Source organism: Cyprinus carpio, chromosome A18, assembly GCF_018340385.1.
Source record: "Cyprinus carpio isolate SPL01 chromosome A18, ASM1834038v1, whole genome shotgun sequence".
Lineage (NCBI taxonomy): Eukaryota > Metazoa > Chordata > Actinopteri > Cypriniformes > Cyprinidae > Cyprinus > Cyprinus carpio.
The window spans coordinates 4,359,521-4,384,666 of NC_056589.1; the positions used below are offsets into that span (position 1 = coordinate 4,359,521).

Below are 25,146 nucleotides of genomic sequence, written 5' to 3' on the forward strand. Positions count from 1 at the left end.
AACATTTAAATAGTTTAATTAGATCGGCTTCATTAAAAATAAAATAAATATTTTTTTTAAAGCATTATAAAGCTAAATAGTTTTTATATGGTGTTGCATAATTATTAATGATAACAGCGGGAAGGAAGGGCAACCTAGTCCTTTATTTGATGATGTTTGTTTGTTTGTGCTTTAAAATTAACATTCAGTGTATCATGCGATCAAATTGCAATTCGATTGTCAATAATCATAAACTTCTATAAAGAATAACAAAGGTAACGAATATAGGAGCATGGCGCACTGACTGAACTCCTATATAAAAACCCCTTTTCTATAATTGATAACTGTGCACGCGGAAAGCATTTTGTTTTGTGTTTATCTTGAGCAGTTTGTTAGTTTGTGGAGGTGGAACAACGGTAATTTGTTAAAATTAAAAAAAAGAAAGAAAGAAAATAAAATAGCCTACAATTGCATATTAAACCCTATGGTCACAAATATCCTAATAGCCTATATATATATATATATATATATATCTTATATATATATATCTATATATATATATATATATATATATATATATATATATATATATATATATATAAGTGCAATCTAGACTTGAATAAATGGCGATATATCTGTAAAAATGTCTTGAAAATTCCAGTTGCGTTTCTGAAAGTGTATTAATTTGTATTTATTTTTCCCACTATTTTTCCCCCCCACTATTTTTTTTTCTTTTTTTTTTTTTAAGCGAAATTCGTGGTAAAAATAAATAAATAAATAAATAAAGTAAGTAAGATTAACCAATATTTCTCTGCGTTGCTGCTGGTGAACTACGAGGCGGAATCGACAGGTGTTCGTGAAGTGTTTCTCAAATCAGTGTCAGACAGTATTAACCGTGTGAAATGATGGAGGTGAACAGACGTTTCTCTCGGTTTTGTTACAGAACGAGTGAGAAAGACAGCTCTTTCCAGACAGCAGTAGAAGTTTTGTTTGACATTATGATGTTTATTACAGATGGAGAGCTGCTTTGATGTTTGTGGCGCACTGAACTCCTTCATCGAGCTCAGTGTCGGGTTTCTGCCTTTCAGAGCCGTGAGTCCGCTGTCCAAATGATATCATTTTTCCCATGTATGAGAGTAAATATAACTCGCAGAGGATCCGAGATAACAGCCGCCGCGCTCAAAGCGTGAGGGATTATGTGAAGGAAATCTAGAGATCTCCACTGGAGAAGCTTTGAGCTCTTTTTGGTTGGAGACCTTGATCAAGGAAAGAAATGAGAACAACTGCTGCTGGCTTTAAAACAGAGGGATACAACAGAATATCAAGATAAACAGACTCTACAGTATATTAGTGCGAAGTGGGTTCATGGCTGGCACCTGTGAACTGCACACAGCGCCTGGAGATTAGATAGATAGATAGATAGATAGATAGATAGATAGATAGATAGATAGATAGATAGATAGATAGATAGATAGATAGATAGATAGATAGATAGATAGATAGATAGATAGATTTAATTTAACTTACAAAACAATAATCATGTAATATTTTTTAAATCATTAATTATAATTCTGACCCTATAAACATGTCTTTACGCTTTATGTTCTTCCAGTGATGTGTTGACTATTCAATTCTCATTCCAATTTTATTTCTGAAAATTCTTGATGATATGACAGCGTGTTCACTCTCTCTGTGTGTGTGTGTGTGTGTGTGTGTGTGTGTCTGTGTGCTCGTGCATAAATGAAAATAGGAATTAAAAAGGTAGAATATTTCAACATTCTTAAAATGAAGTTAAATACACTAGTCAACATTTGAAGTGGATCAAAACCTTTCATCAAAGTTGTCCTAAACCTAACACCAAAATGCGTTCTTGTCTTGGGACAATTTTTAATCTTAGGACAAACTTTTTTGATCCACTTCAAATGTTGACTACTGTATATATATATATATATCGTATGGCTACGTACAGAGACATATATTAATTTATTTCCATATACGACAATATGGGGATTTTAATAGAGTGGTAAAAGGCTGGCCACCCCTTTCTGAATCCCGGACGCCAAGCAGCTCAATCAATTAAGCGATGAATGCGCAGAGGCTGAGCTCCCCAGTAACGCGTTTCCCAGTACAGCAGCTTCATTAGAAGCCGATCCTCCGCAGATTAACGCAGAGACTCGGGGCTCAGCGCGCCTCTGGATCCAGAGCTTTGTGGGGATGTTCGGCTTCATGCACACCGGGAGCCGCTGATAGCAGTTAAAGCACTTTCGGAAGGTTGGATTATGACCTCAGATCGGACATTAAAGGATCCCGCTGCCTGATGTGTCGTAGTTGTTGTAGCCTTTTATTATCACGAGTATTAAAGGTCCAGTTCAAGTTCTCATAAAACCTTTACAAACATTTAGCCTACCGTTTTCGACGAAAGAAACAAAGAAAGAATGAATTAAAATGACAAGCTGAAAGCTTCTGTGGTTGCAGATTCCATAGGCTATTCATTTTTATTTAGAGTAGGCTAAACAAAAAAAATTAAAATTAAAATTAAAAAAAAAATTGGTCCATGGTAATTTGGCTTCTCTCTCGCGCGCGCGCGGTTTAAACAGATGTGTTTATTTAGGTATTTACAATTATATTAAAATGAAAGTTTATACAAGTGAGCAAATATGTTTCATGATTAACGTCTTATTCTGTGGAACTTTTCATTTGTATGACAAATACAAATGCTTAACCAAACTATGAGCAAGTGAGAACGCTTTCTATAAAGAACACAAATAATGTAATAAAACAAAACACACAGGACTGGGAATTAAATAGCCTACTGATGGATGGTAGCTTAAAAAAAGTAAGTGGGATCTGACCTGTTAGACTTGACCTAGATGGTTAGAGTCAGATCACCTGACCATTACAAAAGCAGTTATCACGTGCCAAAAACCAGCTTAACCACCAAGCTGATATGAAAAGAAGTTCTATCAACAAAATGTTAACATAACTTTCAAAAGATTTTACTTCTTTGCAAATCTTTTGAAAAACTGTCCCACTTTATCCTACAGTACATAACTAAGCCTGCATTGGGATCCATACATTATGTAAAGAAGAATAAATATTATGACTATACATGCTTCATTTATGGCGCCTACTATACTCTGAAATCCCTGTTAGAGCTCCAGACCAGTTTACAAAAAATGCTGAATTAAAACAGCGTTAATATGACGTAAAACACATGTAAAGTAGTCCAACAAACAAGTTCAGACAGAAAGAGATCAGTAAAGTGATTTTATGAAACAAAATGTTTGCACTTGATAATAAAAATGGGCATATTTACAAAAGTATTAAAACAAGTTATTGCTCCAAGTCTCGATGAATAATCAATCTCATCCCCAAAAGAGAAATGTAGAAAGTAAACACGCAATCTGTAAAAAAAATAACACAATAAAGACCAAAAAAATAAAAGCACGTTTAATTAAACATTAAGCACCCAAAAACTAGTTCTCTATTTTTTCAAAATAATGAGAAATCCTGAGAAATTTACCAATTTCTAGGGGGAAAAATCTAAACATATTTTGTTTCTTTTATGCACGTTGTTGTTGTTTCATACAGATGTATTTCTCAAAAAGGACATTTATAAAAAAATAAAAGTTATAAACATAGGTGTCCCCCCTGAGATGAAAATATATATTTAAAACAGGCCAGCACATAAGATGGCCAATTTATTACTTTTTTTTTTTTCTTGCATCTCTACAAACAACTTACAATGCAAATGCCTTAACCTCAGTGTCAAAAATGCAGTACGGTTGTGCTATTAACTTTTTTTTTTTTTTTAAACAGTTAAGATGCAATCCACAAAATAGAAAATTTAAAAAATCTTGGAAGATAACAAAAGGTTATAAAAACAGTTTGATTACAAAAAAAAAAAAAAAAAAAGAGAACTAAAATGCAACTAAAGCTGGCTTTTAAAAGCGTTTCCATCGTCCCTCTCTAGAGTCTCTCCGTCTTTCAGGAGGGTAATTTCTGTTGTGTCCTCCGCTGCGGTCATCATGGTGATAGAGGTCACCGCGCTGGCTGTCGCGCCGATGCCGGTCAGAGTTGTTCCCGCTGTGGCCGTGCCGTTGATCTCTGCCGTGATGGTGGTTATTGTCCTGGTGAGGGTTTCGAGGACCACGCTGGACGGACCGATCCTGTTGCCAGTGATTACTGTCCGCTGGACTGCGCAGTTGCTGCATGCCCTGCTGGAAACCTCCATTGAGCTGGAGCAACTGCTGCATCTGAACCTGCCACATGTTATTCACCTATTAAACAAAAAAAAGAAAGAAAGAAAAAAAAAAGTGAGGGATGACTTTAGAGCATATTTTAGACATGACACTGGAACACACAACATCTTAATAATTCAGCCAAAGTTTGTTTCTTCATCTGAGCAGATCTGGAGAAATGTAGCATCCCATCACTTGCAGTGAATGGGTGCCGTCAGAATGAGAGTCCCAACAGCTAATAAAAACATCAAAATAAATCCACACCACTCCAGTCCATCAGTTAATGTCTTGTGAAGCGAAAAGCTGTGTTTGCAAGAAACATATCCATCGTCAGGACATTTTTAACTTTAAACAATTGATTCTGGAAAAGATACGAGTCCATAATCCATAAAAACACTTCCTCCAGTGGAAGGAACAAAAAAAATCCATCTCTTATTGTCCTCTCACATCACATCCACCCACATATTAGTTTAGAACTGTTTTTGCTTATAAACAGGGATTGATCTGTGCAGATTTCTGTCCTGATTCAGACGAGACCACTTTTTCACTGGAGGAAGCACTATTTTGGATTATGGACTTACCCAGAAACAGCAGTCTGAATTTTAAAAACAATCTTAATGATGAATGTGTTTGTTGTTAAAAACTCAAAATCCTAATGGTCTGGAGTGCTGTGGATTATTGTGATGTTTTAATCAGCTGTTTGGACTCTCATTCTGACGGCACCCATTCACTGCAGACCATCCACTGATGAGCAAGTGATGTAATGCTACATTTCTCCACATCTGTTCAAGATACAAACTCATCTTGGATGGTCTGAGGGCGAGTACATTTTCAGCAAATCTTCATTTTTTTAAACTTCCATTAATGTCCATCAACAACAAAAAAAAAAAAAAAAAAATCTACTTTTGGTCTGAGATTAATTAATATAGATTTTGAACATAGGAATCCAAGCATGAGCAGAAGTGTTAGTAGAGGTATTCTCACCATTGCCTGTCTCTGCAAACTGTCAGGAGAAGAGAAAGACCTTTGTACATGCTGTGGAGGGGAGTAGGACGGAGAGCCCATCTGCTCTGGGGTTCTGCCAGAATAGAAAAGTACATCAGTTCAGGTTAAAACCCCAGAACCAATACAGTGCACTACCATTCAAGAGGGTGGTGTCAGTGAGACTTTTTATTATTATTATTGTTATTTTAAAGAAATTAATACTTTTATTCAGCAAGGACCATGTTCTGGCCAGGATTTCCAAATTGCCTAAAATGTCTAATATTAAGCAGCAACTATTTACAACATCAATAATAAAATCAGCAAAGTACAATTTGAACACGTTACATTTAAAATATATCTTCAAATATATTATATATATTAATTTAAATTGTAATAACATTTTACAGTATTACTGGCTTTATGTATTTTTAATTAAATAAATGCAGCCTTGGGTAGCTGCATTTATTTAATAAAAAAAAATAAAATAAAATAAAATTCTTCCCACACCAATCGTTTGATTGGCTATGCATATAATCATTCTGCACAACCCTAATATTATACACTTGATAGAAATGATTCCCCTTAACATTTTTGATACATAGTAAATGAGTATCGCAGTCATGAAATCAGAAACCCTCCACTTGAAGAAATGCGATCACAAATTGTAAACAGTGATGTGTGTCAGCTGACATCTTGTGACAGGATCACTTGAAACAGAGCAGGTGTAAATATAACCACTAAATCACTACATTTAGATCAGAGGTTACCTTCCACCACGGTGACCAGGTGTATTTGCTGGACTGGGGTTTTTAGAGTTTGCTGGACTTTTGCCTTCCTGATTAATATGACTGCTGCCTGTTAAAAACAACACAGATTTAGATGACCATTCATCTGGTCCTTACACTGCTGGGCTGGAAAGATATTTCATTATATGCTTCTTTTTTTTTTGAAACTCAAAAATATTATTATTATTATTATTATTATTATGAAAAAAATATATATATTTTTAAAATTATTATGAATATATATATATTTATATATATATATATATATATATATTTAATATTATATATGTGTGTGTGTGTGTGTGCGTCTATGCTGAAATGATAGACAGTGATACGTCTCTAATGCGCACAAAAAAAGCAAGATAAAATGTAAATAGCTACCGGCTCTGAACTGTATGTTGAGCTGCCGTCCATACAGACGGATTCCATTCAGCAAGTTTAAGGCGTAGGGAACAGACACTTCATGTTTGAAGTTTACAAATGCAAACTGCTTCGATTTTCCATCATTGTCTTTAGGGATTTTGACTTTGATCAACGGCCCGGCCTGTTGGAAAGGGAAACATATATCAGACCTCTGATTTCTGTTACTTTAGCCAAGACACCACAGGCAAAACCATTTTGTTTTCATCTTTATTATTTTTTTTTTAAGACTAGTGGAAAACAAAAAAAATAATAATAATAATAATAATAATAAAAAAAAAAAACTCAAAATACACATTTAAATGTATTACATTAGTGTCGGCAGATTTTAATTAAAACGCGTTTAAAAGCCATTTTCTCAAAAGTAGTTTTCTCCTGAACTGATCCAGAAACTAAACTTGGAAGTATTTATTCCTGTTTATATTTTAACCTGTCTGATCAAATTATTTTAAAAAGAGAGACATGCAAAATCTTCTCTGTAGAAAGCAGTCACTGTAATATATGCACAAAATAAAACAAGCATTCTGAACCAGGCTTCATTCAATGTTTCGCTTTCTGTTCTGCTAATGCATGCAAATTCGTGCATATTTCAGTAGATCGTGCATCGTTTGCATATTTCAAAAGTAAGTTATATATCAGAAGTATTGTAATAATAATAATAATAATAATAAATTACCTTAAAGTTCTGCGATGAATCAAGTGGATAATTATGGTGATATTTATTAGTTGAAATGTATTGTCCTAATTGTAAATGAACGACTCTTAATCAAAATAAAGACGAATGAATGACAAGAGCAAAAGTGTCTTTGCATAGACAACAACAACATCTTAAAATAAACATTAAATCAATATCCATTATTATATTTTTGAATGATTGTTCAAATTATTAAGTGTAAGCGTGTTCTGAAGTGTTCCAAACTAAACTAACGTCCCCGCGAGCAACAGAGACATACATATTTTATACAGATTTTTAAGAGACACCACAGTACTTTTTTAAGAAAACATGAATCTACTGTTTTCAATAGGATCGTCTGCAAATCGATAAAAATAAACAGCAGTCCTTCACTAGCATTAGCAAGGTAATCAACAGCACTAAAGCACTCACCTGTAAAAACAGCTCAAATATAACTTCTTCTGTCACGTGAGGGTCCAAATTCCCAACAAACAGAGTCCGGTCAGCCTCATCGGCTATTCCCATTTTGCAAAATATTGATAATCCAGCCGGTTGATTGCGATAACTCTGCTATCTTGAATTTATGACCAACCCATCTGTCTATTTTAAAACGCCTTTGCCGTGTGTGAGCAATAACTGTCGTGATGAACAGCCAGTTCACGACAGTAGCAGTTCCGGGAAAGACCACAGGGAGGGCTATTTCACCGTTTTAAGAGTCCAATTTACAAGACCTAACTGTCCAAAAGTGTTGCATTGTTTAAATTGAACTAATCATATGCATTAATGGTAAATACAGTAGTAAAGTTAAATACACATAGTTCAAAAAGAGAGATGTTCAGACACACAATCCACCATTAATACAGTGAAAATCAATATGTGTGTGTGTGTGTGTGTGTGTGTGTGTGTGTGTGTGTGTGTGTGTGTGTGTGTGTGTGTGTGTGTGTGTGTGTGTGTGTGTGTGTGTGTGTGTGTGTGAATATTACTTATATTCATCTTATTCTGCGTTTATCTGTGCACAAGTGCAATAATATTACTTTATTAGTATGTAGCTGTGATGTTATTAAAGAGGTATGCTGACCATTTTTTTAAGACTAATTTAATTGAAACAATGTGTTCTCTGCATATGTCACAGACGCAGAGACTCAAATATAGAGTCTGATATTTTCAATTTTGGTGCTATTTTATATTTGAAGGATATACTTTAATACCTGTTTGATTTGCGATTCAAGAAAACTTTTAAGCAGCAGTAAAAAAAAAAAAAAAAAAAAAAAGTAGGTTTATTTACAGGTGTTGAACTAAGTCGCAACATATTTTAACCTTATTACATCAAATATTACACTAAGTTTCTTCAGTATTTTATTTATTGTAAAAATGTTCATTGCTGATTTAACCTATACACTGCACTAAAGTGGTAGTTGTAGATTCAGCTTTTAATTTCACACTTTTATTCTTTGAGTTAATCATATTCTCTTTTCATAATAACTGTCTGTAAATGTAAAGTTTCACACAATTGTTCAGCCAGATTTGTTGTTGCGCCAGTCCTTGATCTCTAAAGGGTCAGACATCAGGTTGCAGGTCTTTTTGGTGCCGCTAGTTGGCGTCAGGAATCACGCGCGTCACCTTTAAGTGTGTAATTCCAGCATCCAACAGTAGATGGCAATGTTCGTCCTCAGAACTTCACTGACTTCCAATACAAACTCTCAAAGCACAAAATATACTTCTGTTGAGTTTCTGTTGAGCCAAGGTGTCTTCTGCAAATCTCAGACAGAAAAAAATAAAATAGACCAGAGAGAGAGAGAGAGAAGAGCGATACTAGAAAGAAAGAAGCTCTCTGTCGTTTCTCTCTGACTGTTCTTGTTCCTCAGTCAGATTCTCAGGATGGCCAGTGTTGCTGGGCTCCACAGAGGCAGTCTTTATGGTCATGCCCCATGACAATAAGAATCCGTTTCGTGTAAATATATACAGCACATTTTAGTTTTTCTTGAAAATGGTAGGCTATGGAAGTTTTTCAAAGCCATATGAAATGAACATGAATACAAAGAGTACATTTCTAAGAATCTGGCATGTTTTAAGCTAGCTTCTTAAAAGATTTTTCCATTTCTTTGGCGCAAACACTCTTGTTTGTCATCCACTCAAACATTAAAGCGCGCGAGCTTTAAGAGGGCACTTAAGCATATTGAATTCCTGATTAAAATGTGTCCAAGGCAGCCCTAGGCGGACTGAAATGTCAACTGTTACACTTAACATGATTAAGACATGCACTCTGGCGTCCGTGTCTCTATCATATTAGAGTGTTTGTAGCCAGCAAGTGTTATTTTAGTCAAACGTGATGTGAGGGTTTATCGCTTTGAGCGAGGTTGACCACCAAAACAAAGCGAAGCGGGGCTGTGGAGTTTCCCAGAGCTAGGCTACGTCACTTGCCACATTCACCCTCTTCGCTAACCTTGGGAAAAATCACCAGCATCGCCACGATTATTTGCTGTTGACTTCAACCTCTGTCCCAGTTTTCCTCCTCCTCCTATGCTCTTCTCTCCAGCACAAATGTCTTTTTAACTCATCATATTCATAATTCATGTGGAATGAAGTGAGGTAGGACCATTAAATACACATGAATATTTGTGGGATGAATCCTCAATCGGGCCGGCCGCTGGCAATCTCAGCCCGGTTTAATGCCTGTGTCCTGTAAGCTGAGAATGGGCCGAAATGTCTTCACGAGAGACGAAGCAAGCTTTCGTCCTCTCTGCCCCATCCGCCTGGGAGAGATCGCTTTTTAAATGCCCCTGAGGGGTCACAGGACGCACAGAGATCAATCTTGCTTAAATGCAACCACCAGGGAATGCATCTGCCCTCTGCTGCATCGTAAGTGAATGCCTGCAATTACTGATGGATCTGCAGAGTGCATGGATAGCCATGTGCATGTAAGGGATATTAAAAGCAGAGCGATAGGCGGAATGTGGCTCGTGACAAACTATGCAGATGTCTGATAGGAGGTCTTGAATGGAACAGACATCAGGCCTGTCATAGCTGTGAAATGGCTGCCAGACTAAGATGAAATGTCCTACAGAGAAGTGAAAATACACGTCGCTGATGTCATGTCCTGTTTGCAGTGCACGGGTCATATAGAGTGCCAAAGGCAAAGGACTTTGTCCTAGAGACAGATTGTAAGAATTCTAGTTATTCAATTTGACTCTGCTTTTCCAGAGTTTGTACTTTTGTGAGAAATCGCAAGTTGGATCATAACCTAAGCAGACTTATTTAACGTAACTGATTTCCTCAGACGATGCACTGCTGTAGTGAATTTAAAGGGATAGTTCGGTTATTCAGTGATTACTTAATCATGTCGTGTGACTTTCTTTGTTCCACGTGACAGAAAAGGATATGTTTTCCGTACAGTGAACTGTGGGTTTTAGGATAAATAGTGAACCATTTAGTATTGAATTGACAGTGTTTTTAAAATTCCATTTAAATTGAGGTAAACAGAATGCAGAATTTCAGTTAACAGATGCCTGTACAGTAAAGGCTGATTTATACTTCTGAGTCGAAACTACATCGTAGGTTGTGCATAGTACGTGCAGGATACAGCGTAGCCTGACATGCACCTCTCCAAAAATGTGCGTCAAATCTACGCGAACTGCAAGGGCTGTGATTGGTCTGCTAGTACCCCTCCCTCCGTGTGTATTTGAGTTTTGTTTGTGTTTTTTACACTTTAATATATTTTAATGTTACACCTTCTTATTTAAAATAAAACAAAGCAAATAACAAGTGTATTATTTATTATAAAACGTAGCATTACATCACTTTGTTGTTCGTGTCAAACAGTTGTTCTGTCATGGTACGTTACAAGTCCTTTTGGAGATTGAAAGAATGGCATCTTCTGCTGTTCTGTTGTCGTCTCTTTTAATATTTATTTGCCGCAGTCACGGCTGATGCTTCTCCGACAAGCTGCTTCTTCTTCGGCTTTTGTCGTGGTTCTGCGGGTAACACAAGCATGCCTGTGGACACTGCAGACTAGTGGTTTGCTTGTGTACTGCATGTCAACGCGGATAATGACGCAGAAGTATAAATGAAAATCGACGTACAGCCTACAGCTTAGAGGCTACGGCATATGTCCGACACAGAGGTATAAATCAACCTTAAGGAGATTTACAGTGAATTTAAATTCAAATAGTTAGAGTGAACAGAAATGAGTGTGTGTGTGTGCATATACTACTAACCAAAGATGAAAGCTGTAGTTCCAAACACTAGTTTGCGACTGTTCATTGGAACTTTGGTTTCAAGAAACTGCAAATCTCTGAACTATGTTGCTAGCAATGGAACATGCAACCATATTTAGCTAACAATGCTTTTGGGAAACGCACCGTCTCTTTGCAAAGCTGCATGATCCTACAAAGTCTGAGTCATAGAGTGGGGTTTGTGTGAAACTTCCCACACACACACACACACACACACTGTATAGATTCCCCTGTTGGATTAAACACTTGTTTGCAAAGTTATTAAATTTCCGTTTTGGAATGGAGGCACAATTACTGTTACGCTAGCCACTCCACTAATGCTTGCATCATGCTCGCAAGTATTGCTAGCATTTCTGTACATGCTGGCAAGCAGCTTTTACAAAATACACACACAAATACACTCCAGAATAGTACAATCATACCGCATCAGTCTGTCTCGGAAGGTGTTTAATTACTTCACTAAGGCCGAATCCTTTTGGTTTTGCTAGGAGAGACTGGAGGGCCTTTGTATCATGAATCAACGAGTTAGAAACTTACAAATCTCAACTCCATTAGCCTTAATTCACCCACAGGAGAGACTCCTCTCTTTGCTATCGTCCTCTATCTCCTGGTGGGATGATAGCTTTAGCCAGAGGAGTTAGAATCAAGATGCTTCATTGAATGAGATTCTGGTTGTATTAGCTGTGCGCCTACAGCAGCAATTAACAGAGGGACATTAAGATCAGTTCTATCTTGTCTCCAATCTCCATCATCTGCTGGATCCTAGATGCATTTTACACTTCAAATGCTTCAAAGGAGATAATGAATCCTGTCAAACCTTTATATGAACGTTTTCGCACCACGTCACCAGAGAGCGATTGAGGTCAAGTGGAATCAGTGGAATGTGTTTTTTTACAAGAAGCTGAGGAAACAAAGCATTGATCTTTATTTAGTAGCCACGGATACGCGGTTGAGGGTGAAATTAGACAGAATTTACCCAAAAGAGCAATTTGACACCACAGTGAGTTTAATCTGGAGGAACTACTGTGATTCTGACCCAAATCGTCACTACGGATTAAATTCAATTTGTTTGTGTAAAGTGACACAGGAGCTTGTCTGCTTAAAATTAGACTGGAGACAAAAAGGACTGGGAATCAATAAGTGCCAGAGACAAAAATATCATGTCCTCATGTCTCTAATGTCATAGCCTTCAAGGCGACTAATACACAAATGTAGGACAATGAGGACATAAATTAACCTTTGCAGCACAAGAGGGAAAAATGTCATTTCCAACACAGAATGATATTAAAAATATGCCATTTGAGATATGAAAATGACAATTTGTTAGGACTTTTCAGAATACACACACCAACTTTTACGTGGCTACGTTTACATTTGTGCATTTTCATTTCAAAAATGCATAACTTTTGCTATGGTTGCACCTGGACTCCACCCTACTCTGGACTTTTCAAACCTCGAAAACAAAGACTTTTGGAAACGCTACAGACCCCAATTTAGTTTGAAAAACTTTAGGGTTGTGTTTCAGTGTAGCCGGACATAAATGGAGACTTTTGAAAATGAAGGCATGGCTGCCCACATTCACTGCATGATTGAGTCTTCTGGATCAACAGCATCCATTAGTGCTTTTAGTCCAAGTGGGCACACATTTGACGTTTACACATGTTTACTTTATATTTCTTTAAACAGAATCATCATTTCTATTCATTTCCCACTGATTTTGATGAGCATTAGCAGCTTCCAGCGCTGTTTGCCTGTGTGTTCTCTTCCATGATCACTGTTCTGACTCCGAGGAAGCTCTTTTGCTGCTCATATGTCATATTACGCATTCATAACCCACCCTCCGCTTCCAGTGATTAACTTCCACGTTCTGTTCTTTACATATCAAAGAGAAATGTTTCTAAGCATGAAACATGAAGCGAATGAGCATACATTTCTGATAGTATATGATTTGGATGTGATTTTCATGAGATTTTGCATATTTTCAAAACAAGAAAGTGTTTACATGAGAAATGCTAGCTGGTGTGGCGATTAGCTTGATATGAAAGGATACAAATAACATATTACAGCAGCTTTAGATCGCAACGGGATATTAATGCAAATATTCTATGGTAGTTTAAAGTTATTTTTTTTTCTTTTTCTGAAACACAGAGGAAATGCCAGTATGAACAAGGATCATTTTCATAAAAAATAAAAAATAAATGCACTAGTGTGGACATAGCCTTAGTCCTACCCAAACCTCAGCCCCAAAGGATGTTGGTCCAGGAATATCCAGGATCCTACTTGGTAGTATCACAATAAGCTAATTTTAGATCCCTATATGAGCAGTGCACAAACATGGCTGTTGGTTATAGCGTTTTCTTATTCAAATAAATTAGATTTCAGAGCCTTGATTACAGAAGAGCATCTGCCTCAGGAGTCAGTGATGAAATGGGCAGAAGACTGAGACCTGCATTTAGCCAAGTAATTATAGCAGAAAGCTATTTGTATAGTTGAGTATTCTACAGAGTGTAAAAGAAGGTCAAAGAATCCTCAATCTTGTTGGCAACGCTTGGCGTGTAAATTAATTGCGGGTGGAGGCTTTATGGAATAACTGAATCAAGTAACAGACTTATATCAGCATAAAATTGCAAAGCTAACCTTCAAATAGGAAGTGAACTCTCCGGAGGCTGTCCTGTTTTTCTCTCGTCCAGCCATTTCACCTTTTCCTCTCTACCGCAGAGATAAACCAGGAGGTGCAGAAATCAGCGCCGAGGTCACAGTCGTAAGAATACATTTTTACAGTCTGAAATTAGTTTGTCTTTGCTAATTAAGTCTGCATGCATCTGCTTTGATATGTATGTTGATAATTCAGAAATTGCTTCATCAGCACCAGGAAAGAGCACATGGAGTGTGTAATAGCATTTTAGCTAATAGATTGTTAATTAATTGCACACATCGCCATGTTAATTTTAGCCAAAGAGGCATGTTAATCATTTGTAATGAGGCAATCAGCGCTAGCGGTGCTTGCAGTTAGATTAGTTATTTACTCAGTCTCCTCCAGCATATGAGATACTGGATGTCAGCGCTTGCGGTGTTTCTGCTTTCTTGATGTGATTAATCTGTTTTGTCTTTTTGTCTACATTTTCAGTGAATCGTTTGAAAACCAAGAATATGACAAACTTGTCTGACTAAACAATAGCATTTTATTAAAACGCATGAACGAATTAGGTGAATTAAAACATTTTCCTTCAAGAAATGTATATGTTATATATCTAACCAGTCTACCAGCGACACCATGAGAGACGGCGTTGGGGTAGAGTTGAATGCAATGTTGTCAGATTACCTCATTTCTCATTCACAGTGAGAAAACTTTAAAGTATAAAGCACATAGTATTACAATAATAACGCCTTCAGTTCTCTTTCGGTGTGCAATAGCGTAATGGAACGCGCTGATGATGTATTTTGTTTGTCTGCACAAACAGGGTGCACAGAGGTATACAAATACATATGTTGACAGGCAGGTAGGACGACCTATCTTATAGTCCTTGGACTGAGGGATATGATTGGACAAACATTTTTTGGTCCTACGCCTTCCATACAATTAAATACATTTATATCACTTAACATAGTGATTGCTGTTGGGATGTGAAGAGACTTTCAACCAGGAAAAAAATAAAAAAATAAATAAATAATAATAATTAAACCAAATCACATACTCTGCCTTTAACAAAAAAGAAAAGAAAGGAAGAAGAAATACTGTGACTTCAGTCTTTTTTCTCACAAATGCAAGTTTACCTAACCCAGTTTATCAAATGATAATTGCAGCTTTTTATCTCACAATTCAGACTTGTTTCCTCATAATTCTGTGTTTGCACCTTTCTAATAATTAACTCACAATCACAAAATATAAGCTTGCAAATCTGGTGTGTGTGTGGGGGCTGGGTGCACTTTGATATTTAAACTGTGAAATATTAATTTCTGTATTATGGGAGGTGCTGCTGTCCCTAAATGTGAGAGGTAGGATGTTGCCCGGGGCACTAAACACACTCGTTCTGTTCATTAACCCAGCAGAAATTATGTCCATAACTAGCATAATGGAACATATATTGAACTCTTGGCCTGTTTAGTACATAAATATGCTCATGTGATAGTCCTGTCATGTCCTCATAGCAAACAGTAAAGCCAATAATTCCACATTATACATTATGTGCTTTACTCTGGTTCTCTACACTGGTTCTCAACCTGTTTTTTTTTGCTTGGCATAACTAGAAAATGTATTAACTATGCATACAAAATTATATTAAATTGCTTACCTTTCCAGGGTTTAGAACGTTTGTGCATCTAGAAATTGCACTTTTAAAATGAAGCTTCCTTACACATTTAGATTTGCAACCAATCAATCAATCAATCAATCAATCAATCAATCAATCAATCAGTTGTTGAAGGAGTGAACTAAAATTAATAATACATACATATACATATATAGACAAACAGACATAAATAAAGTTGTTGCGGGAGCAAATTAGAATAAGAGATATCTTGACTTTAGGCAGGTATTTTAAAGCTTGTTTTGTCTTATTTTAAATAATTTTAAGGCATTTTTTTGGCCTTGAAGTTTACTGAGGCTCTTAATGGCCCCGGCCTTCTGGCTAAGAACCACTGATCCATGCCTTATGCTGCCCATAAAATGAATATTAAAAACATGTCAATAGAGAGCGAGCCACGGCCTGTTCCCGCATTCACAGCCAGAGTTCTTGATGACAAACAAAAGCGAGTCACAGCTGTGTGTTCACTGAATTAGCATATCCAGACTCACGTCTGTTCAAAGCGACAATGAGATGACTGTGCTTGGTGAATTTACCAAGGTTATGCTCTGTTTCTGTGTTTCTTATTCAAAAACTGTCAGGAGGTAAATAAATTATGCACATCAGTTTGAGCATTGCGCGTACAGAGGAAAAAGAGGCCGCTGAGAGTAATTAGACCTCACTGTATGGAGGAGGGGGGAAATAGAGGAAGAATTCATAAATCACTTGTTCGATATTATACTTTATAGCATAGGTCTGAAGGATCTACACAGAATTCCTGCATTTTATGGGTAGCGTAACAAGCTCAAGGCCTCATATCTGTAAAATGTGATACCACTGACATGCATAATGAAGAATGGGGGTGGGCTGCTGGTTTAGCTGGATGCCTTTAGAAAGCCATAAGCTGTATAGTGAAAATGTTCAATCAAAGACAAACTCTAGTAGGACTCTGTTCCAAAACCTAGTGAGCAACTGTTTCTTCAAGGGGGGGAGGAATAAGTGCTGTTTTTGACCCATTTAAAGGGATAATGCATAGAAAAATCAAATAATGTTGGAAGTCAAAGTTACTGATTACAAACATTCTTCAGAATATCTTCTTTTGTGTTCGACAGAAGAAAGAAAGTTGTTTGTAGGGGTTATTGATTGAAAAATCAAATAATGGGGACTTAAATAAATGTTATGTTTTCTGGGTGTGTAATTATTTTTCTGAATATAACATATAATAAAACTCTTCTCTTCTCTTCTCTTCTCTTCTTTTCTTCTCTCATTCTCTTCTCTTCTCGTCTCTTCTCTTCTCTTCTCTTTGTACTCTTGTAAAATGTTTAATTATACTATAGTATACTAGAGTTTACTGTTTGTATCAATATATGTATGTTTTAATAATACAATAAGTACTCTGTACTTAGTGTAAAAAATATATTGCATCATATATTTTGTTATTACAATTAAATTATAACATTATAAACACATTAAGTTATAACATAACAAAAAAAAAAAAAATGTTATTTACAATTTTTCCAAGTCATTACCCCCTTATCCCCCAAAGTTTGCACATTGTTTCTGTTTACATACACGTACATACAGCTGTAAGTTATGCTGGAGTGGAAAAATTGGGTGGTCTGGTGTATCATACAGAACCATAAATTTCAAAACAGGTGCCCTTTAGTTCTAAAATACTACAGTTTAAATGCTTATGGTTTTGCAGGTTATTACCCCCGTACTCCCTAAACGATTGCGTACTTGTTCCCCTCCATACCTATGAGTAGGTACTGTGGGCATGTACTCTATAGTTACAAATAGGTAGGCTGTAAAAAACAAAAAAAAAAAAAAAAAAAACGCGGTACACGTGCGGGCTGTAATCTAAAGCATTTACTCATAGGTCTCCCTCAACATTATAGCGTTTTTTGAATGCAGATAATATGTAAAAGGCACCCCAAAAAGTGTGGAAAAGATATATTTTGAAGTTAGGGAAGTTAATAGTTGGTATATATATAGCATGTGAGCTGCAATCCCAGTATGCATTCACCATAGCGGTTTTTTAAAAACGCCTATATATTCTAAAATGCTTTTTAATAACGCACCTTCTTTTCTTTTGTTTGTTGACAGAAAGAGAAATAGCTGTTTATGTGTTCTAATAATCGTTACCTCTCTGTTAGGGTTCATTAGTGCGGTGTCTGACATCCTTTGTACCTGTGCACCTGTACAGTCTCACTCTTATTTTCTTTTTTAGATTGGGAGGATGTGATTGTTTGTGTAGGCTTGGTGTGTGTGTGTGGCCGCTGTGTGTGTGTGTGTGTGTGTGTGTGTGGGTGTGTGTGTGTGTGTGTGTATGTGTGTGTGTGTGTGTGTGTGTGTGTTGGTGTTCGTGAGTGTGTTAGAATAGCTCTGTGTTCATTTATATTCATACCACTTCCGCCCATCTAATTAGGGCCTGATTTAGTATTTTGGCCCAGAGATGCTGTTGTTTTGTGTTTCGCCCATGTTACAGCTTATTTAAATCCGTTAATCACAGTTTTTATTTTTCATTTTCTTATTCATCCATCGTACATTTAAGTGTTTTAATACCTAATTAATATCACACTCTCAGATCATCTGTGCAAATGAATTTCTTCAGGTGTTAATACTGCATGATTTGGGCTATTTGTTTACTCTGTGGTCTGCGTGTTATGAAAGTTTTTTTACGTCTCAACAGCCATCCTGGAGACTTGTGAGAAGTTGTAATGCTAACCAACAATCCCATCAGCCTATTCTGTAATTCTGCATAGACTAACAAAGCAAGGCTCACCGCACAAAAAAAAAAATCTATATTGAACTCAGTCCAATCGACTTCCTATGTATCTTCATGGCAATCCAGCGCCTAGATGATTTCGGCTGTCACGTGACCTGATGGGGTAAGACCCTCGGTCAGGGCTTTGATTTGGTGGTGAGAATGCAGTCGCAGATGAACAAGTAGAGAGAGAGGCACTTCTGAAGAACAGGAACCGGCACCAGCTGTCACAGCTATATAACAGGAAAACAGATCAAATTAAACCAGCACAAGGACACTTCTCTCTCTGCGTTCAGCGCGCCGAAAGGAGCCGCGCTTTCAGTTAAAAACACTGACATGTTGCTTCTCTAATTTCCATACATAAGTATAGCTGAAAACCAAGGCCAGCCGATATCTTATTTATTTTTAGATGAACGATTAGATTTTTGATTTAACTGTTATTTTATTTGTTGTCTGATACTGAGAGGATATGGCTGGATGATATGGAAGACGAGGCACTTCAACAGGTTTGCAAAGTGCCCAGTGCAAAAAAAAAGAAAGAAGTAACAGGAAGCTAGTATTTCTGTTTTTTTTTTCTCATGTGTCTACTAGACATGAAAGAGTTCTTTGAAAAAAACATCTATGACCTATGAAATATGCTCCACTTTCATGCTCTGTTAACTATGGTTTCACTAATAAAATACTTATTGCATAAAGTATCATTATTTGTCCATGCCCATGTTGATTAGATTAAAAACTTGGAAGGCCCGGGTTTCACAAACAGGGCTTAGCTTTAAGCCAGATTTAAGATATTTAAGCAAATTTTACAAAAAATGCCTTAAAAAGAAAGTGTTACAGGTGTGCATCTTGACACAGAACAATACGCTTAAGATATGCCGAGCAAGATATTTTCAGCTGAGACAGCTCAAACATGCATTTTAGTCTGGGACTAGCTTAAGCCTTGTCTGTGAAACCATGGGGAAAATATTCATTTAAGGTACATTTAGAACAGATAAAACGTGCATTAACTCGATAATCATGCCATTAATCGTGGATTATATATTTCCACTAATTGACAGCAAGCAAATGACTAAAATAACACGTAGGTTTACGCTGGTAACTCATACTTTCATTTTACCTATGATAAAGTACCATTTATGAGTTGAGCTGTTTCTATAGAGCTGTTACCAGGGAAACCACTATACTTGCCTCAAAAGCACCTCCTACTGGCAGAGAAGTGAATGTGCATTTTCAATAATCCAGTCTGCAGTTTTTGTTCAGACCAATGCTAATATTCACCCAATATAAATCTGTTTTTAAATTAATATAAATAATTTATACTTGACTCATCCCAGAAATATGTGTTTCAGGGCTGTGAGGTTTATCATTTTATAATTTCATTTTGTTTTATGTTAAAACTAAAAAAAAACTGTGAAATCAAATTTCTATTTCCGGGTCTACAACATGAAATAATAAAGTATCTGCTAAATGAATAAATTCTAAATTAAAGAAGAATCCCATTTAGAACATGTACATAAAAAAAAATGTAGAAAACATTGGACACAAATAATGGGCACCACAGCAGCAGCAAGCATCACACAAAAAAAAAAAGGACCTCGAGGGTTGAGCCCTAGGTAAATGTGTGCAAATGTATAGGCCTCATTCTGCATTTGCCTGGGGCCCCCACCACTAAACCGCCCCCTGGGCAAGAAATGCTTTGAACGGTTTCTTGCTGTTGATTTGGAATGAGGCCCATTCTCACACATCCTTCAAGTGAGTCTCCCAGCTGTCTTTCATCGCCTCTCAGGCTGAAACTACTGCTATTTATAAGCACTTTCTGTTGCTGCAACCCCATGGCTTTTGCCAATGAGCAGACAGTGCACCAGCCCTGAGTCTCTCTTTGGGCCCTACTAGTAAATGCCATTAGTGCCTGAATGCACAGCAGCTTATACCATGCTATTAGACAGGAGGCATAAATCCAACTTTTGTCCTCTGCTATATAGACACTACATAATGGGAGGATCATTTGCTACTCCCTTGAGTTTTCATGTTAATGTTATTACTAATCTGGATTTTGGAACCAACCATGTTGTGTTGGATTTTTCTTTTTGTTGTTTATTTGTTTTTCAAAGGAATTCAAAAATAAATGTTTTTGGGACATAAAAAATGCTCTTAAATGTAGTTTTATTTCTGAACATTGAGACGAAAATAGCCAGTTCAGAAGTCTGAATGTTTCTCGTGAATGCAGGCCCCAGGATTGTAAACCGCTAGCTTTCACATTTCCACTATTTTGCTGTGCAATATATGTCATAAGGACCATGCAGTATTTGGTTGTGCTTATATTAAAGCAGAAATGAGGGATTTTCGTTTCCTTCTTAATCATGTGCTTTTATTATAAACCGCATTGGTAAGGAAAGCATCTGTTAAAAACACAAAATGTAAATGTTCACATTTTCTTGTGCTTTGAGGAAGCTTGTTTTGGCCATGTGGATAGTCTCAGAGGGAAATGTCATTTGGTAGCATTAAGAACAGGATTAGCTGTAAGACCCCTTAGGTGGATATTGCCAGGTGGTTCCCACACAACAACAGAAGACTCAAATGAACCCTGTTTTCGTTCTAATGCATCGTTCCCAGTCTATTCATTGGAAATTTATTTCCTTTATCCCAAGTGAAAGTCTTTATTCAAAAATGTGATAACTTGTGAATTCAAATTATTATATTTAAGGTGATGCAATCAGGATTTTGAGGGCTGATCAGAAGCCATATCAGCCGAAAACTGATCACGATCACTGATCGCATGGTCTATTTAAAGCCTCCTTTTTTTTCATGTAGCATAATGGATAATGTATATATATATAAGTTATTATAAGGACTACTAAAATTTGGCTAAATCTGGACACATTTTACATGCTGTTATGTATTTTTAATGTGTATTCTCCTCAGTAAACTCATAGCAAAATAGTTGTATAAGCAGTGTTTTAGCAAGCTAATAATCAATGAAAGAAAAAAATCAAAGTAGAATTAAACGAGTCTAGAAATAACAGCTGAGTAAAGAACACCAGGAACAAAAAACTATAACACTAGCTATATATATTAGAGTCCACACCAACAGATATGTTTAGTGTGCACTGTGGTTATAAGTCATCTGGCCGCTTTAAATGCTCAAACTCTTTAAAGTCAGGTCAGTTCTGATTGGCTGTCAATGTTTTTATCATTCATCATCAATTGGCAAAAGTGATTCCAACAATATTGTTCCTGTTATCGTTAATGTTGTAGGAAATCTCATTCTCACAGAATAAGAATGATTAGTACAACTTGCAGTTATAGATATCATCCTTGGTGTAAGACTACAACTGCTGCCCAGCAAAGGAGCAAAACTTTAGCACGCGGGCATTGTACAGTAAAATGCATTTTGAGTTTTACAAGATTTCTATGCAAAACTACGCGTTTGAATTAAATATAAAGATACTCAACGGTCTATGAAACAGCCACTTTGATCACAGATGCAGAGAGGGAGACTTTGTCGCTTGTGTGCGCATTGATGGTTACAAACAGCGCTTTGGTGTTTCAGGTGAGCTTTGTTAAAAGCTCTTTTTGAATGTATTTCTTTTAAAGGCTTCCTTACATGTCACACACCGAAGAAACCCTCCTAACTCTAGTCCAAGGTAAAGGACAGAGTGCTGAATTGTATTAACCATCTCTGACAACCGACAGAAACTTGCAACGGCATTATGAGACCGATCCTGAGGCCTTGAAAGCGGACTGGTGTGAGTAAATTGCCCTGAGTTGTCAATTGCAATTACATATGCAGTAATGCTCTATGACGCATGTGGGTATTAACAACACAGTTTAAGGTCTATGAGGCTGTATAAGTGTAGATTGCCGGACAATTGTGTGCTCAGAACAATGCCGTTGTAGTTTCTTCTCTTCTATCTCAAGGGCCACAATTGTGAGAGCAGTCGTGGTCCCTGTCAGCTCTCCCCAATGACGTTCAATAACTCACCGCCCCTCATCCAACTCATGGTAAAGTTGGCTGCGCAAGATCAGTTCACCCGATCCTAATGGCGCAGAAAAAGTGAATAAGTACGGGAAATACCCATGCCATCGACAGCTGATCTGCCGTCCACTATCCTGTAATTAAAGTTGCGCCAAGAGCTATCATTGCAAAGCTATTGTAAAAAAATTTCCCTTAGATTTCCATTGCACTTCTTTTCTCTAACATTAGTGCCAAAATTTACATAGAAGGTTTTAAGCATAATAGTTCGTTGCTGTTACACACTGGAGAAAGCTATCCATTAGCATTCCCACCAGTATTGTCAGAAATGATAATTTTCGCGGTGGTGGCAAGGATTTGAAATCTCCCATGTTTTGACTCAGTAGGGTGTTTTTTCAGTTACTTCAGGCAGATGCAAATTTTTTTTTTGTGCCAGAGGTTACTTGAGCTTTTTTTTTATGTTTTTTGGTCTTTTTTTTTCACAATTACATTGAGGTTTTTTCCCATCGTTGCTTGGGCATAAAAAGAAGTTTGCGTAAGCGGTTTGCATCTTAAGCACAACTGCCTGACGGCACCCCATCGCTGCCTCAGAGCTGGCGTTTCGATAGATATGTAAATATATGCTGTGTGTTCTGTCAACAAAAATACTAGCGTGAGAAAACACCAGCAATTATGAGCAAGCATATGAATTATAGCCACATAGTATATATTATCAACACGCTCTCTGGACTCTGCAATCTAGTAACTGTTATGCAATACAAACGGCCCCCCCCTTAAACCATTAAAAAGCATTTAAAACCAGTTTTTTAACAGCTATCAAATATAAAAAACTGTGTCAGTTTCCAAATAGAATTGTACTTTACTTCAATTTCTACTATACTATCAGCTCTCCAATGTGTTGGTGGCATGTGGGGGGGGTTAAGGCACTCCTTGCTTGGTCTGACCTCAATGGACTGGACAGAGAAATTAATGGAAATTTTAAAACCTACCTATTTATCTATGACATCGCCCTTGACTAATGCAGGTTCAAACTGTGTTAACCAGCCAGAGCGAACTTTCCTGGAAAGATTGCTTTTGCAAACTGTTTCAACTACCGAAACAAATTCCAAAAGACCTTTGTTTTGGCCTGATTTTGTTCAAAATGACTTCAAACTACCGAAATACCCTTTCACACTTATCCAAACTGACCTATTGAAAGAGGAATGAAAGCATGTTCTGTCAAAGTGCCCACCATATTCTTAAAAACAAAGGTTCCAAACAGGGGTGTTTGCACAGTGATAATAATAATCCTCCTTACATTTATATAGCCACCTTTTCTGGGCACTCAGAGCGCTTTTACATAGAAGGGGGTAATCCCCTCAACCACCACCATAGAAGAACCATTTTGGGCTTTCCCAATCATGAACCTTTTCAGCGAACAGTTCTTAAAGAACCGTTTCTTTCTTTTACTGAACAGTTCATTTTTTCGTTACGAACCTTTTGTGGAATGGAACAAGTTTCCATAAGATGTTTTAAAGGCTCCTTTAACCACCTATGACACTAAAGATCTTTTTTTTTAAGCTTGTACAATGCCAGATCAACTTTCAGTTCTGTTATTTAAGAAATTTCTGGTGTCTAAGGTTAACTCCGACAGGTGCTGCTGGCTTGTAGGTTCTCTCCCTCCTCATGGTTCTTTACACTCAACCCTTCTTTTTTGTTGTTTTTTTTCCACACCCGATAACTGCTACCCGTTTCGTTCTGTTTGCCCCCCGTGTCAGGATGTAGAATTTTTCTGCTTGAACGTCTCGAACCTAAAAAGGCCTTGGGCAGCAGGTCTCGCTCTCGTTTCACTGCTGCAGATGAAGCTTGGTGTTTAGTGTTGTACTGTTCATTGAAGGTCCAGTTCAGCTGAGCACCAGGGAGGGGATCTGTTTCTCAATACTAACTACAGACTCTCATGTGCTCCTCATCTTTGTTGCTTGTTACTTGTTTCTTGTTGCTCACCTTGTGGTCGACTATTCTCTGATCTGTGCTTGGTTTGATCCAGTTTGCCTTCTACTCTTTAAGACAGTACTTGCAATGGAATAGCCTTCATCTCTCTCTAAAGAAGTCAGCAGAACTGTTTTTTGTTCTAGAAATGTGTGTTTTGTGGTTTGACGGTTGCAAGTGCAACGTGACTTTCTGAGAAATGCAAAATGTGCTGTAATACTTTCAGCAGCTGAAAATAAACACTCTAATTTGCTGCTGCTATTTCCACACAACTTCATTAAGCAGCACGACCACTTTTTCAGCTACTGCTAATAACAAAAACAGGTACCAAAGTATCACCCCCCGTTAGAAAATGATTTCTGAGGGATCCTGAACACAGTTCTTTTCTTAGACTGGAGGTGATGGTTTGCTGAAAAATGGAAATTTTGCTCTAATATGTGAAAATGCCATTTCAAAATATTGGTCAGAGAAATTGTCAAAATAGTTTAATGGTGGCGTTTGATCAAGAATAACTTTCATTCCAAGACATAAAAATATTGTGCTGATTCCAAACTCATCATAGTTTAAGTTATTAAAGTGGCACATTTATTTGGGATTGGATACCGGTGCTGAGTCGTGGAGGAAGAGGGATCTTATAGTGGTAAAGTAAATGAGAGGCATCTATCTTCATCGGGGCACAGATGCTGTATATAGGTTTGTCCCTGCAGTGGGGTGTGGATATTTTTAACAGTCAAATGTGGGTTGCTACGTGATACGTTAAATGTTTATGATTTTTATTTTCCTCAGGAGGGGAGAGAGAAGAGATTTATACTTATATACTCTCTCTTCCCTGTTTCCTACA

At 37.0% G+C, this 25,146-nt stretch overlaps 1 protein-coding gene across 1 annotated transcript; it reads right to left on the bottom strand.

Annotated features, from left to right (window-relative positions):
* Positions 1-3,623: 3,623 nt before the first annotated feature.
* LOC109066173 (RNA-binding protein 7-like) lies at positions 3,624-7,720 on the bottom strand. The gene is made up of 5 exons (XM_042774815.1): positions 7,515-7,720; positions 6,371-6,533; positions 5,972-6,059; positions 5,205-5,298; positions 3,624-4,259 (listed from the first exon to the last, which is right to left on the bottom strand). The coding sequence occupies exons 1-5, from the start codon at positions 7,605-7,607 to the stop codon at positions 3,924-3,926; spliced, it is 774 nt and encodes a 257-aa protein (XP_042630749.1). The 5' UTR covers positions 7,608-7,720; the 3' UTR covers positions 3,624-3,923.
* Between the last annotated feature and the right edge of the window lie 17,426 nt (positions 7,721-25,146).